Here is a 15,838-nt window from a genome sequence, read left to right on the forward strand (position 1 = left end):
TACTCATCATGAACTTTCTCCTCATCAACAATAAAATGAACTTACTCCTTTACCAACTTTGGGCCATTGCATTATTGAAGACAATGCAAATTGGAGCGTTAATCTTCAATAGTGCAACGCCTCAAAGTTGGTAAAGGAGTAAATTCATTTAATTGTTGATGACAAGAAAACTCATGATGGGTAGCTTGTAAAGTTAATCCCTATTATTTTGCTCCAAGAGAAAAAACGAGTTACTTAATATCGGACATGGATTGGTCTTCTAATTGCTGAGAGGAGAGTAAATCACCAAAATTGCGCCTTTTTTATACTGTTTGACTTTCATTGTCAAGAATGACCAAGTATTGTTCACCTAAAAAAGAAGACATGTGAAGTAAATCAAGTTGCAACCTCCTGAAGCACAAATGGTAGATTTAATTCAATTCATGAAGAAAAAGAATAACTCAAATAAATCATAAGATAAACGAAATAAAAAGGGGAGAATTAATCTACTATTGTGCAAATAAATTGTGCTTTGAGAATGACAGGAGGCTATCGTTGGACCATCTACAAAGTTCTTGATAGGCGTCTCACTCAAGAAGAGTCTGATAGAATGCTGGCACAGATTAATGCTTGTGACTGTAGGGGATTTCAGGCCTATTTCCTCCTGCAATGTCCTATATAAGTTAATTACTTGCTCAGGAGTTACTAGTAAGATATAATCCCAGTCACTTGCCACCAAGATGTGTGGTTAAGATTGATATACATAAGGTATATGATTTGATTCAATGGCTATTCATCTTTGCAGTATTGTGCAAGCTCGGGTTCATGATAAGTTTATCAGCTGGATTAGGGAATATATCACCACAATGCGTTTCTCAGTATCTGTGCATGGTCAGCTGCAGGGTTTTTCTTCCTAAGGGGCTAGGATTGAGATATGGAGACTTAATTTCTTCTTATCTGTTTGCCCTTGTTATGGAAGTGCTTCATGCCTACCTTAGGAGGGTTGATTGTTCAGTTTATAACATTTTTATACCACGGGAAATGTGGATATTGGCTTGTTTATGATAGATTTTGTCGATGATGTTCGTCTATTTAGCACAGCTACAACAACATCATTGGTTATAGTTAAATAGGGGTTGGAGAAGTTGGCAATCGGTCGGGATTGCAAATTCATCTAGAAAAAGAGTTAGCTTATTCTATCAAAGAGCACATCAGATTGGGAGGTTGAATTGCATCAATTAATGGTTTGTCAATTAGGAAATCCGCCTATAAAATATTTAGGGGTGTTGTTATGATGTCTACACTTACATTGTCCAACTGTCAACCATTCATACAGAAGCTGAAAACTGAATACAATGTTGGAGCATGCATTATTTGCAATTGAGAATCATCATATTGACTTGGATAATCTGTCAAATTGAATAGGAACCGACATTGATTCTCAAATCAGGGGCGGTGCCCGTGGTTTGTGTCTTGAGTTGAATAATAATTTTCATCTCCTTCAACCTATGTCATGCCATGACTTTGTTGGGCTTCTTTGTGATCATTTCCATCTCCATCATTGTCGTCGTCGTCATCACCATCATCATTATCATCATCTTCAGCAGTTTCGTCATTACTATCATTCTGATTGTTTGAGGAGGGTAAAACATGTTTATCCTTTCCTGAGGATGAAACTTGTGTACTTTTGTCCTTGAACGGGACTTGTTTAGCTTTTTCTTTTGATGAAACATGTTTACCTTTCCCTTTTCATGACTGTTGAACAAACCAACGAGACAAAGGAAGTAAAGTATCATCATCTTCATTGTTCGGTACATTGTCCCTATGCCCTTCTTCATCTAACCAATCTAAATTATTTTCAAGTAGCAACAGCTTTTATCCCTCCCTTGTTCACTCCTCCAATATATCATTGTCATGAAAGATATGATTAAGATCAATTGGACTATAATAGTCATCATCTTTCCTTTGATACATCAAATTTCTGACTCTTAATCGCATATTGTAATGAGCATACACCAACTTATGCAACTTTTTGATTGTCCAACAATTACGCAGTTTAGTATGAATCAATGACCAAGTACTCCAATTTCTTTCACACCTAAATGATGCACATGTTTAACTCAAAACCTTAACTGTTATCTTTCGAAGATTGGGTGCTTCATCATCGTAATTATACCACCATTAAGCTAAAAATATTTATATTTAGAATCTTAGGTGTCACGTAAATTTTTAAACATTGTACATATAGAATAATTTAGAATCATTAATGTTTGGAAGAGGTCGTAGATACTGCTTGTCTCGCAAGTGGAGTTCTGAATTCTCCCAATTTATCAACAAATATACTTATCTACAATTAATAGAAGTATGCACATTCGGTAAGAAGAAAATATTTCCAATATATGCTGAAATATATAACACTTGTTACCTCATTCATTGCATTAGCTTGAATAATTAAATCCGATTTGAGTCTTTTAATCACTTTTTTGACTCCTCGTCTAACCTCCGTCGTTTGAAACACACAAATGTTTGAATATTGAAGAATTGGATTGAAGAAATAACCTAAAAGGAAAACAAAAAATAAATTTAATAAGATTTTACTCATATCATAAAATTAATAAACAAAGCTCAAAGTTACTTAGTGCATGCAAGTTCCATGCAATTGCCAATACCATCTGTCATCAATAATCTCCTAGTATATCTCCCACTTTCTAACACTTGCTCTTATGGCTATTTTTGCTCTATCCACTGCTTTATGGATGATACACAATGTGGACATTTTATCCTAGTCCACGGCCTTTAAGACTCTCACTAAAGGCTCCATAACTGCACAACATTCTCTTGCTTTTTTTCAAAAGCTTTCTATTAGTACTATCTCAAACACTTGGATGGCCTCAATTCTCCATCTTGTTGTGTTGTTGAAAGTCCTCCATTCATCACATGTAGCATTCTCATTTTGTAGTAGCTTAGGTAGACGATAATTAGTAGAGACCTCCCACCATCGCTATACAAAAACAACATTATATAGATTGTGGAGGATCGCTTGATGTGGGTCATGCCAAGTCAATGTCGTGATGGATCCCCTTTGCTGAGCTCAATTAAAAAATTCAATTGGAAAGATGAATAGACAAAAGAAAGTTGCTAATTTACCTTCTACACGAAAGTATTGTGCTGTCGACGGTAATAGCGGATCAAAAGCTTGACAATTTGATTAAACCAACTCCCAGCTAAAGTCATTGCAAAGTTGGTATGACTTTTGTGATTGAAGACAAGAAACTGAGACGAGATAAAATAACAAAGTCCAAGCAACAAACGTCTGAAAGAATTTAATCAATAATAAAATTGCCAGAAGCAAGCGAAAATTTTGAAAGAAAAGCTATGAAAGTCTAAAATTATATGCTATGAAGTATTATCGTGATGAATTGATTGAATTTAAAAAGGAACTAAATCCTCTTGTTAAATTGATATATGCTATAAAAGTTCTATAAAACATTAACACAAACACTTCATGGGCATGACAAAAACTTAAAGAACTAAATATATTCAAGTGATGGAGCATAATAGTTTCTTCCAATGGGGATATAGCATTTTTAGTCTCATAAGTTAGACTCATTTTATTTTTTATCCCATTCAGAATGTCATTAGCACTTTTAATCCCGTAACTTATAAAAATTTGTACTTTTGGTCCTCATCCAGTTTTCTGCTTACAATTTAACGATGTAAACCACGTGCCCAATATGTGGCAGTTAATTATTTTTGGCTGGAGAAAAAAATAGCGTGTTTTCCAACTTAAAACCATTTTTTGGAGGGAAATATAACTATATTTGAGTGAAAAATAAATCTTAAAGGAAATTAGGACAAAGAAAGGGAGATTTATCTCTTCTCTTAGAAAAAAATTAAATATCATCCTTCTCATATTGCTATAAGTTCAAGCCAAGTAAGCAGCACAAAGAATCAAAGAATTAAATACTATCATTCCACTAGTGAATCAAGTATGTCAAATGGAGCATTCATATGCTACTATTTGAAGAAGGGCTGATTTTTTCTTCAACCAAAAATACTTAATGGCCACGTGCATTATACCATTAAATTATAGACAGAAAAGTAGATGGGACCAAAAGCATTAATTTTTATAAGTTACGGGACTAAAAGTGTTATTTCTGTAATGAATGTGACAAAAAATGAAATGAGCCTGTCGTGACCAAAAATGTCATTTCTCCTTCTTATAATTACTTATCTCTATGACGGTTGGTCAACACCGAATTAAGCTTCTTATATAGGTGTTTATTGAGGTGTTTAAGTTCAAGTATAATTGTGATTCTAAATATGATCCAATAAGAACTTAGTTACCAAAAATGCCGAGAATATAATCATTATTTCATCTATCCCAATTATCCAAAAAATATTCTGTTTGTCCAAAGTTTGAGTTTCCGAAGGATTTTGAAACTTCAATGGTTCACAGTATGCAATATTTTTAGAATCAGATCGGAGATTGGACCAATCAAGTTATAAGGCAATAGGTCATTGGTCCGACCGATCTGATCGAATTAAAAAATCAGTTGATCAGAATGTTGCTATATGTCATATATATATATATATATATATATATGCACACACATAATATATCAATACATTATATATCAACTGATACATATAATTTATCATACATTTAAAATTCTATAAAAATGCAACAATTAAAAAATCATTAATAAAGCAACATTAATTAAAAGTCAACAGTAACAAAAAATTATTAATCAAAAGTACCAGCAAGAATAGAGCAACTCCGTCACTGCCAATGTTGCTCTACTTCTTTCAAGTTTCAATATTGTTGTTGAAACTTAAAAACAACAATAGCAATGCAGTTGTTGCTGGTGGAAAGACAGCAGCAACAACATAAAAAGGTATGGTCATGGTCGATTGGAGAATGGAGAAAAGGAAAAAACAATTATATATGATTTTAGAAAAAAGATGAAAAAGAAAGGAAGAAAAAGAGAAAATGAAGAAGAAAATTGAAGGATTGTGCCTATAATGGAGTTGAAGAAGCTTCTTGCTTTGATCCTCTTGTTCTTGGAGATCTGGATTTAATGTTGGATTAAGGAGAAGGATTTCAAGTTCAAGGAAAAAGAAGCATCTGCAAAAGAGAAAACCCTATGTTCCTCTCCTCTCTTACAATTTTTCAATCTAAAATTCCCTTCTTCTTTTTTTCAAAATTTGGGTTGACCAATTATCGAGCAGACCAACTCTGACCGAATTTGGCAGATTTATGATAATGAGTTTATAGCTATGAATCGGTCGGAACTCGTGACTATTCCCGGTCAAATCTACCAGTTTGAACCAATTTTGAAAACATTGATGATTTGTTTCTTTGCACATCAAGGCTTAGGGAAGAAGTGAAAGCTTTGCTCTGCCAAAGGAATTGTATCATGGTCCATCAAATGGACAATAGGGCCAACTTTGTTGTTTAACCAAAAAAAAAAAAAAGATGAGAGGAAAAATGGAACTGATTTCTCTTGAAAATAAAGATTCAACTAAAAATTTATTTGAATCCTGTTACAAGAATCATTTTCACATATTTCCAAAAATATTAATAAAAAAAAAAAAGCTTACCCATTATTCTCAATCCCTTGAATGATGAAATTTAGATTTTATATGAAGCAAATTCATAATTATGGTGGTCCATTCGAATTTTATTCATGTTGGCCACTCATTTACTTCAAAATTATATTTTCAAGTATATATATTTATGAAGCAGTCTCAACATTTATAGAAAAATTAATATTGTACTTAATTGAATGATGACAAATGTTAAATAAGATATTAGTTATCAATTATTATCATGTACTTTTTGGCCATAGCAAAATTTTGCATGGCTTTTGGTCCGTGGAAAATTGTGTTGCTAAACTTTGACTTTTCATATTATGCAACAACTTTTGCAATAATATATTTGTGGCAATTTCATTATAAAATTATTTTTCGTCTGCAACGGAAGTCGTTGCAGCATTACAACGCACTTTTTGCAAAGGCAATCATTGCAAATTTTCAACAAAATATTTTGCTACCATCCACTGCAAAATTATTTTTCGTTTGCAACAATGTTTACAACGGAAGTTATTTTTTTTACGACATCCCATTGCAAATTTTGCAATGAAAATATTTGGTATAATCTATTACAAAATCGTTTTTCATTTGATCCATTGAAAAATTATTTTTCATTTGCAGCAATATTTACAAAGAAAGTCGTTGCAAAATTGCAACGCATTTTTTACGACATCCCATTGCAAATTTTGCAATATATATTGCTACAATCTATTGCAAAATCGTTCTTCGCTTGCAACGATATTTGCAATGAAAGTTGTCGTAAAATTTTCATTTCATTTTCTTATTTAAAATTTTATAATTATGGTTTTACAAGAGTCTTTTTTTCATGATTTTGAAATTTAATATTTAATCATAGAATTATATTTGATATGATAATAATCTATAAAATTCAAGTATGACAATATTTAAGCAAAAAAATACATATAATAAAGATACTTCAATACCATCTTCAAAATAAAAGTGTAAATATTTTAACATATCCATATTTATAAAGAGGGATCATAATTATTTTCACAATCTTCTGGAGGTAGTTGGTCGATTAGATCGAGATGATGAATTGTTGTTATTGGAACTATCTTCTAATGCACATATTTTTTCTTCCAACGTAGTATCAAGTTTAACCTCCATTAACCTCATTAGTCTTTTTAGTCATTTTTTTTGTGCGCTTCATTGCCCGACACATGGTCTTAGTTTCATGAAGCAGCTTGTATACCAACTTTCATCCATCATGCTCCGACACTGGATTGAGAGTATTAGTGTTAGTCAAAATAGAACAAGTGAATGTCCTTGCCTCCGAGCCCATCCCCCAAACTTGGCCTTCTTTGCTCTTTCAATTTTCTCCAATCATAGTTGTTGGTCATTAACCGATTTGCTCAATCATGACTCGGGTAGACCTTGAAAACCGGGGATTTTATTTAAAAAATGCCAAAAAAAAGAAAATTTAGTAAAGTAAAGCCATTTTAAATGTGTTAGTAAAGTAAGCGGTTCTTCACTAAAATATAAAAAAAAAAAGTAGTCAAACCTGCAGCCTGCAATTGCAGGCTGCAGGCTGAGGCACCGCGCTTGGTAAGCGCGGTGCCTCAGTTACATATTCACGGGCACACTTCTACAGTGTGCCCGTGAATATGAACATTTGATTGCAGCTCACACTATTTAAGTGTGAGCTGCAATCCTCCTTCACCATGCATTCTCACATTTGCTCCTTCAACATTTCCTTCAAATTTGCTCGGCAATTCCTCCTTCTTCAACAATTCCTTCTCCTTCATCTTGTTCTTGTTTTTGCACAATTATTACATCTTTGTCTTTAAAAAAATTTAGAGCGAAAATGTCGAATTTTGGCCCTATTGATACCAGTGTTTTATACGGGCAATTAAATCATAGAACAGAAGATGTGTCCGAAAATCCGGATACAACTTTATCAGTACGACGTGGTGATATTGCTTTTTTTCGCGTCCTACAACTAGCACCACGTCATATTCGTGTTTTACAAGTACTCCAAAATATGGGGTTTCTTGGTGTTTTGCAATGTGGGCATGTTGAAATTGACACCCACTTGATCACTGCTTTGGTAGAGAGATGGCGCCCGGAGACACATACTTTCCATTTTTCGGTGGGTGAAGCTACTATAACACGCAAGATATCGCCATCATGTGGGCACTCCCGGTGGAAGGTAATCTTATTACTGGGATAGATACAAGGTGTAGTACCCAACAGTGGCAAAATTATTGTCATCAATGGTTGGGTTTCATGCCCAATGAAGATGCATTTAGATGGTCCAGAATAAAATTGTTAGTGTTATATGAACGTTTATTAGAAAATACAAGTGATGATGATAGCCCGTTTGAGGCTGTCTTACAGGAGGCACGTATATGTGCCATGTGCATTCTTGGTGGAGTGTTGTGTCCTGATGCTACGGGGAACACCGTGTCATTATTATATCTGCGGCATATGGAAAACATACACGAGCAGTATGTATCAAATTGGGGTTCTGCAGTGTTGGCATATCTCTACCGGGAGCTATGTACAGCATCACAACGAGGGAAAAATAATATTGGCGGTGCCATGCAATTATTAAAGATATGGGCATGGTCTCGCATCATAACACTTGCCCCCATTCCCTCGAGTGAATCTTCGACACTGATGCCGACCATTATAGACCCTGACAATGTTCTGCCTAATCCTCCATATGCTGCACGGTATGAATATTTTTATTTATTTATACAGTTATAAATAATTTTGATTTCACTTATTTTTCTTAATTTTGATTTTAGGTGGTCTTATCATATATCCCGTACTCATACGGCACACAACGCTCTTCGTATAATAAGGAATGTTTTGGATCGTATGCAATTTAATGAGGTATATTGTTATGATTTTTTTTTTTACGTTTAGTGTATTTCTGATGCATTTGTTCAAATATATTGACTGGCGCTATATTTTGTATTGTAGTTTATTTGGACTCCGTATGATGATATAACACTCGATCTTGATTCATTGCCCTTTTATGCAACGCGCACACCGTGGCATATACGTTGTCCATTGATCAATTATTCGATCGTGGAGATGCAGCACCCGAAGAGGGTTCTCCGTCAATTTGGCTTTGTGCAAAACATCCCCCCAAACCCATTAATCAGTGAGCGTCATTTACACACAATAGACAGGCGGGGACGTCAAGACATGAATTGGGCTACGTTTCACGCAGACTATATTGCGAAATGGAACGATGTGCAATCACTGAGGGTCACTGACCGTGGTGGCAATTAAAATATAGTTTTTCTGTGTCACCGCGGTTAGGCACCGCGGTGACACAGAAAGTTTATTTTTTTTTTAAAAAAAAAATCAGGCACCGCGGTCAGAGACCGCGGTGCCGCTTACTTTACTAACACATTTAAAATGGCTTTACTTTACTAAATTTTCTTTTTTTTGGCATTTTTTAAATAAAATCCCCTTGAAAACCAATGTTTCGATCATCAGTCAACTTTTTTGAAACTTTTCCCATACAATTAAGAATGATATTATTAGCAAATAACTTGATGACAATTTAAATTATTTACTTTGATTTTATTTTGAATAATATAAACTTACAATTACATTCTCAGCTCGCGGACTAGTCCAACTGCATTCTTTTATTTTCCAATTGCTCAATAAGTGCGGGAGGCAGAGGATTCTTCCTAATAAAGTTTTAAGAAAATAAATATTAAGTTTGTAAGAAAATCAATTATTATCTAAAAAACAAAAGTAAAAATTATATATACCTTACCAACTTTCATTTGTATTTAAAAAAAAAAAAAATCAAAACCACCCTTATAGACAATACATGCAGATGCAATGTTTGTTTAGTTGTTTGTTTCATTAACTTGTGATATAGCTAAAATTTCTCATCAATCCACTCTCTCTCTAGCCCCACACAAACTTCATTAGACATCCAAACAGCTCCCTCGTTGAACTTTCTACATCTACCCATCACCTTCCTGAGTCATTTTTCAATCCTAATATAATCCATGCCACGAAAAATTTTGTGGATAAAACTCTGTGGCAATCAGCTTGTTTTTTTTAGTGAGTGTACTCCAATCCTACCACAAAAAGAGTTCTTGTCCCAAAACAGTATATCAGACTAAACTATTGTTGGGAATTCATCCTCGCAGTGAGTTGACAAAGAAAAAAAATTATTACAGCGGAATACAAATCAATATAACAACGATTACATATAGTTAGAAAAACAACAATGATAAATAATTTTGGCTCAGGGCCAGATCCGATGGGGAAGCCCACAACCGCAAAAGCTGGCAACCCAACCACCAGTTGCTCAAATCCACCAACGAACGACAACCACCAAAGCTAAACCACGGCACCAAGTCACACACGGCCACCAAGGCACCATCGAATCACTCAGGTTTACCTATCTCTTTTATTTTTTCCTCACTTGTTTCTGTGTTCTTTTCTTCCTGAATGTACTGAATAAATAGGGAGAAGCCATTGATGGCGCAAAAAATTGAGAAAGAGGGAAGAATACGAGGAGGATTAATAAATTCAGCCAAGGGAAAAGAATAAGAAGGCGAAGGGTTTGAGTCATTTAAAAATGAAAACCAGATCGGGTTGGTGGGTCGGGTGAGACCTTTCAGGTGGTGGGTTGGGACTGTGGGCCTGGGCTGATTTTCCAACAGTTATATTTAAAATAAAATTTATTGAAAAGCAACCCTTATATATCCCAACATAAATTGGAATATCATAAATTTTATCTCAAATATAAATATTAATTAGGTTATGAGTACACGAATCCAATCCAATATCCTAAAATTTTCAGTTACCCATTAATACGTTAGAGAATAAGTGTTTAACCCACAACAACCTCTCAACAGCTATTGCTGGCCCCCAGAGTGCATGAGGAAGTTTATTCAGGGATTCTTTTAATTCAGCTGAACTTTGAAAAGTGGAGACAGCTGACTCATGTAAGTTGTATGACATATTTGCCTTTTAGTGGGATAGAAGTTGAAATTCTTTTACTGCACGACTCCTTACCTTTCTCTAAAATAGTTGTGGAGAATATATTGAACCCACTTTAGATTCTAGCTTGAATTTGACACTGATAAGAATCTTTAGCAGAAGGAATATGGGCTGAATACTGATTTACAGTTCCACTTAGATTCTGAGTCCCCTTCAAGCTGTGAAGCACAAACAAGAATTCCTATCTGAAAAAGATTTGCATACATTATCCAAATGAATGTTGCACTCAGTTGCTGATATCTGCAGTACAGGAAAAGCAAGCCATCCAGTGATAATTACTATTTTTTGAGTTCATATGTATTTATACACTATTATGTCTGACAATATTATTTGATACAATATTATTATCAGCTATTTCAAGAATTTACTGACAATAAAACTTTTCGCTTGTACTAAATATTTTACAGGTTTTAGAGCATCATGTGATGTATTATTTAGTATAGTCAGATAACACCACAATACACCGTGTCTTATGTAGGAAGAAGCCTACTGATATTATCATCAATATCACGAATTTGAACTACGTACAACAGCAAGAAGATGGAAAGCTTTTGATGCTGCTGTAAGGATCTCAAAGAAAGGATAGGAGTTAACCAGCCATCTTACGTCGTGCTCAGAAATTTTTCACACTAAAAGCATTCAGAAAACTCTTACACCACAAACACCGGCAGCTATTATATATAAACGCAACTTAACATATCTCCGGAGCTGGTATCTTCCAACTGTTATCACTTCAAGAAACGAGCAAGGTTAGAAGAAGGAAACAGCATTCCTTATTTACAATGGCTTTTACTGGATATTAGTGGGGAATCTCTTATACTCTTAGACTGGTTACTGTTGAGTTGATGCATGCCATCTGGTTTCTTCTTGCGCCTGCCTGCTTGAGAAAAACGGCTGTGGTGGTAAGATAGTATGGCGAGGTCATTGAGTTCTTGCAATGGTGTCAGAACTTTCACAACTTCATCCATGGATGGGCGGGATTTAGTATCCCGGCTCAGGCAATTGTGAGCTAATTGAGACACCTTCTGTACACCTTTGATTGAGTAATTCAGTTCCAGGCGAGGGTCGACAAGCTGATAAACCTTTCGCTTGTCGGATAAATATGGACGTGCCCACGTAACAAGATTTTGTTCTCCGCTGGGCCTTTTTTTGTCCATCGACCTTCTGCCGGTTAATATTTCCAAGAGCACAACCCCAAAGCTATAAACATCACTTTTTGAAGTCAAGTGTCCTGAGAGAAAAATAAGCCAATCCCTGTTGATTTGCTCCAATGGATCTTAAAGCTTATTGATAGAAAATGAACAGATTGACATATGACAAAGAACTGTTTGTCTGACTGAAAGAGTTCATGTATTGTAGCAGCAAGTTATCAACCGAGAGTTGAACAAAAGAAAAATGTACTTGGTATGCATCAAATGGATGCTCTGATCTTCTATGGTATAAAGTTTCCCTATGTCTAATAATATAAGGTCAATGCTATCAATCCAAGTAAAGATAGATACTGGCAGTTATATAATGAACATATAGTCATATACCTGTCATAACATATTCGGGTGCAGCATAGCCATATGTTCCAACAACCCTTGTAGAAACATGAGTTTTGTCTCCTTGTGGACCAGCTTTTGCCAAACCGAAATCAGAAAGCTTTGCATTATATTCCTGAAGAAGGAAGCGTTTCGTCAGAACTTTTCAGTTTGGAGCTATTGAATTCCTTGTTAACATTATTCACATACCGAATCAAGCAAAATGTTTGATGTCTTGAAGTCTCTGTAAATGACAGGTTCCGGACCACTATGGAGGAAGGCTAGGCCTTTGGCTGCTCCAAGTGCAATTTTGATCCTGTTTGACCATGGAAGAGGTATGGTCCCTTCAATAGTTTTAACAATATCAGCATTCAGTTTCATGAAACGAGTCTCCTAGATGGATAATATAATTTAAGCATTTCTCTGGACCAAGCAACTGGATAGTTTACTTCAGGAGCAAATTACACATTAAGGTTGAAGTTCACCTCATATAACACAACGGAACTACCAGCATACAGATAAATTTACAGAGGAAGTATACTAATATAAAAGCTTCTGGCATCAAATGTGTTAGTGAGGATATACAGATTTTCAACAAAAATGATGGGTTTGGTGAGATGCTAAGAGATCCTTGTCATGACTTTATGAAAGAAGTTTGTATTCTTTAGAAACAATGACTTCCGTCTAACGTGCAACTATGAGGAGTTCTAAAAACAATGATTTGAGGTAACTGAGCATACATATAACTTACTCCTAAATAGATGATTTTCGAGGCTTCCACGAGTCATGAATTCATAGACAAGTAACCTTTGATCATCTTCAATGCAATATCCAATAAGCTTAACGAGATTAGGATGATGAAGCTGTCCAAGAAAATCTACCTCTGCCTGCAGTAACAATATCATCAGTTATAATGTATCTTTTTGTAATTCAACATCATTCTAGCACCTACGATCAAATAACTAACTAACCACCCATTCTCTATGGCCTTGAAGACCATCGGGCTTCAAACTCTTGACTGCAACTGTTATTCCTGAACCGGGCTTCGCCGGTGCCGTCCCATTCTCCTCTATCCACCCTTTAAAAACATATCCGAAACCACCCTCCCCAAGAATGCTATCAGGCCTAAAATTTCCGGTGGCCGCTTTTAGCTCCTGAAAACTAAATTGGAGCAGTTGGTGTGGCGCTTTCTTCTCTAAGGGTAGTGGATCTGAATTGGGAACTTCAGATGAGTTTTGAGCTTCATCTGGAGCACACATTTCCCGGTTGCTGGCGTTAAGGTATCGAGTCTCAGTAGCTGCATCGACCAGCCAAAACGGTGAATAACTTGCTTTTTCTCATCAACAAATGTGATGGAAAAAGTTTTGCTCACAGGCCAAGAATGTGAAAACATCAGAGAAATATTAATTTACAAAAGAGAGATGTTAAAGAAGAACAAAATTGGTGAATATAAATAAAGTAAGCCAACAAAATGACTAAAGAGAGACAAACAATAAGATTAACTTCAGATTCAGCAAGCTACATACTAACATCTATTTCTGTTCCTATAAATGTTCATTTTCATTCCACTTGCTAAGCAAGAACTTCAGGGGTTCTGAATCAACAGTAAACACATTTCTTGGAACAGAGATGTTTCCCATCCAACTAAAAGGTGATCCATTTAACACAAGAAATTACAGGCAGCAAGAAGACACAAAATTAAACAAGTTAGACAGGACAAGATTGGGGAGTGGCTCAACAATTTCAACTTCATGAGGATTCACATCTTTGGATGAATCAAAACAGTAAAAAAGAGAAAAACAAAGAAATCAGCATAAGGGGTTTGGAAAGATCAATGCTTTATTAGACTAAAAGGGAAGAAATCAGTATACCAGCATCATAAACAAGACTGCTTCTGGGGATGCTATTGGCGGAGTTTCTTGAATCAGAGCTTTTGCAGGCGCCTCTTACACCGCGCCTGAGAACAGCCCAACACCCACACTTATTCTCCATTGCCTCTCTTGAAAGATCACACTTGTTTCATTTCATGGGCTCTCACTTTTGCTGAGAGAGCACATGAAAACAAAGAAAGCACACTTATTTACCATGCTTGAGGAAGCATATGAGTGAGAGTGGCAAGAAAGAGAGGAGGATAAAGAGCCAAAAATTCTCTCTCTCTCTCTCTGTGTTGTGTGTGAGAGAGAGAGACAAGGGAATTGTTTGTTATTGTTATTACTGTGGAAATTGAAGGCATCATCATCATGCATCACCATCATCACATTGTGTACAAAAAGAACTTTTTTGCCACCACCTTTTCTGTGGGGATTGCCACTCTCTCTCTCTCTCTCTCTCTCTCTCTCTCTCTCTCTCTCTCTCTCTCTCTCTCTCTCTCTCTCTCTCTCTCTCTCCTTCCTTGCCTTTCACTCTCAGTTATTGGAGAATTACTACAAAGGGCATCCACAAGATTGTTCTTCTCACTAACGCCCTGACTCATTGGAGAATTTCTAAAAGGAGCATCCACAAGATTGTTCAAGTGATGAACAGGGAAAATTATACCTTATTCATTTTATATTTTTTAAAAATAAAAAATAAAAAAACTTTATGCAACGGCCGTACCAACCATATAAAATTACTAATTAAATAAAAAAAATACTCTAACAAAAAGACAATGTAACCCCTGAACTTTTACAAAACGAGCAACACTAACGTACAATTTTATTTTATTTTATTATTATTATTATTTTATTGTTAGAATTTTGTGCTTATCAATAATTGTACCGGGAGTAAACACAATCAACCCTTTAACAAGGTGATGTTATTTTGTTAATGAAGCCTCGATGGAGTGGTTAGATTGGGCGTCATAGTTAAAAGATTCAGAGTTCAAGTTCTACGAATATGAGTTATAGTATATTCTTACCTTATGTTTTTAATTGCAATTTTGTCCTACAAGTATGGGAAGTGTCAATTTTGATCCTTTATCGAGAAAAGTAGCAATTTGAAGGCAATTCTGGTTGAAAATCTATAAGTAGAAATGATATTTTAATTGCGGGACCAAAATACTAAAACTAATTTCAACGGGACTAAGATTACCACTGTTTATACTTATAGGACTAAAATTATAATTTTTTTGGAATAAATTACCAATTAAATGTCCAAATTCATATCAAAATGGTTATTAGCTGCAGAACGATGCCAAAAGATTAGCTACAATTAATAATTATGGCAAATATTTTGGATGAAGATAACATGAAGAGTGTTTATTAACTATGGTTAAAATTAAAAGTTTTCACATTGATTTTATTAGACCACGACAAATTATATTAATTTACCATAACATTTTAATTTTAGAAATTTATAGTATAAGAAATAATTTATTTTCTTGCACTGCACTTGAACTCCTCATTGTAATTCCACTCTTTTTCATCAGAGAACACAGTTCCATGTTTTTCAAACTTTTCTAATAAAAAAATCTATAAATGCTTGCTAGCTATTTCAATATACACAATTTTAAATTTTTTTCTTATTTCTGATAATTTTCTTTTCCATTTTTTTTTTTTGGTTGTTACTTTTATGTTTCTTGAACTTGGGTGCAATGTTGAAAGGAAATTAAAAGAAACTTTTAAATTGAGTAAGTTTGATATTTGTTATAATTTTTTTCTATATTTTTTAAAATACAGCAATTTATCCCTCTTTAGAAGGGAGATAAATTATTTTATTTTAAAAAATACATGAAAATAAAAAAAAATTAATTATAAAAA

The 15,838-nt window shown here is 34.7% G+C and overlaps 2 protein-coding genes and 1 pseudogene across 2 annotated transcripts; 1 reads left to right on the top strand and 2 right to left on the bottom strand.

Annotated features, from left to right (window-relative positions):
• Nucleotides 1–2,094: 2,094 nt before the first annotated feature.
• LOC148788162 (uncharacterized) lies at nt 2,095–2,755 on the bottom strand (annotated as a pseudogene).
• A 4,644-nt stretch (nt 2,756–7,399) lies between these two features.
• LOC148788163 (serine/threonine-protein phosphatase 7 long form homolog) lies at nt 7,400–8,838 on the top strand. Its single transcript, XM_088880374.1, has 4 exons — nt 7,400–7,744; nt 7,933–8,270; nt 8,346–8,433; nt 8,524–8,838. The coding sequence occupies exons 1-4, from the start codon at nt 7,400–7,402 to the stop codon at nt 8,836–8,838; spliced, it is 1,086 nt and encodes a 361-aa protein (XP_088736500.1).
• A 2,325-nt stretch (nt 8,839–11,163) lies between these two features.
• On the bottom strand, nt 11,164–14,294 carry LOC105162130 (serine/threonine-protein kinase PBL35). Its single transcript, XM_011080087.3, has 6 exons — nt 13,973–14,294; nt 13,073–13,398; nt 12,853–12,988; nt 12,312–12,445; nt 12,114–12,237; nt 11,164–11,809 (listed from the first exon to the last, which is right to left on the bottom strand). Exons 1-6 carry the CDS (start codon nt 14,091–14,093, stop codon nt 11,352–11,354), a joined length of 1,299 nt encoding a protein of 432 aa, XP_011078389.1. The 5' UTR covers nt 14,094–14,294; the 3' UTR covers nt 11,164–11,351.
• Between the last annotated feature and the right edge of the window lie 1,544 nt (nt 14,295–15,838).

The sequence above is a fragment of the Sesamum indicum genome, linkage group LG5 (genome assembly GCF_026168435.1).
Source record: "Sesamum indicum cultivar Baizhima isolate 11 linkage group LG5, ASM2616843v1, whole genome shotgun sequence".
NCBI classification, from domain to species: domain Eukaryota; kingdom Viridiplantae; phylum Streptophyta; class Magnoliopsida; order Lamiales; family Pedaliaceae; genus Sesamum; species Sesamum indicum.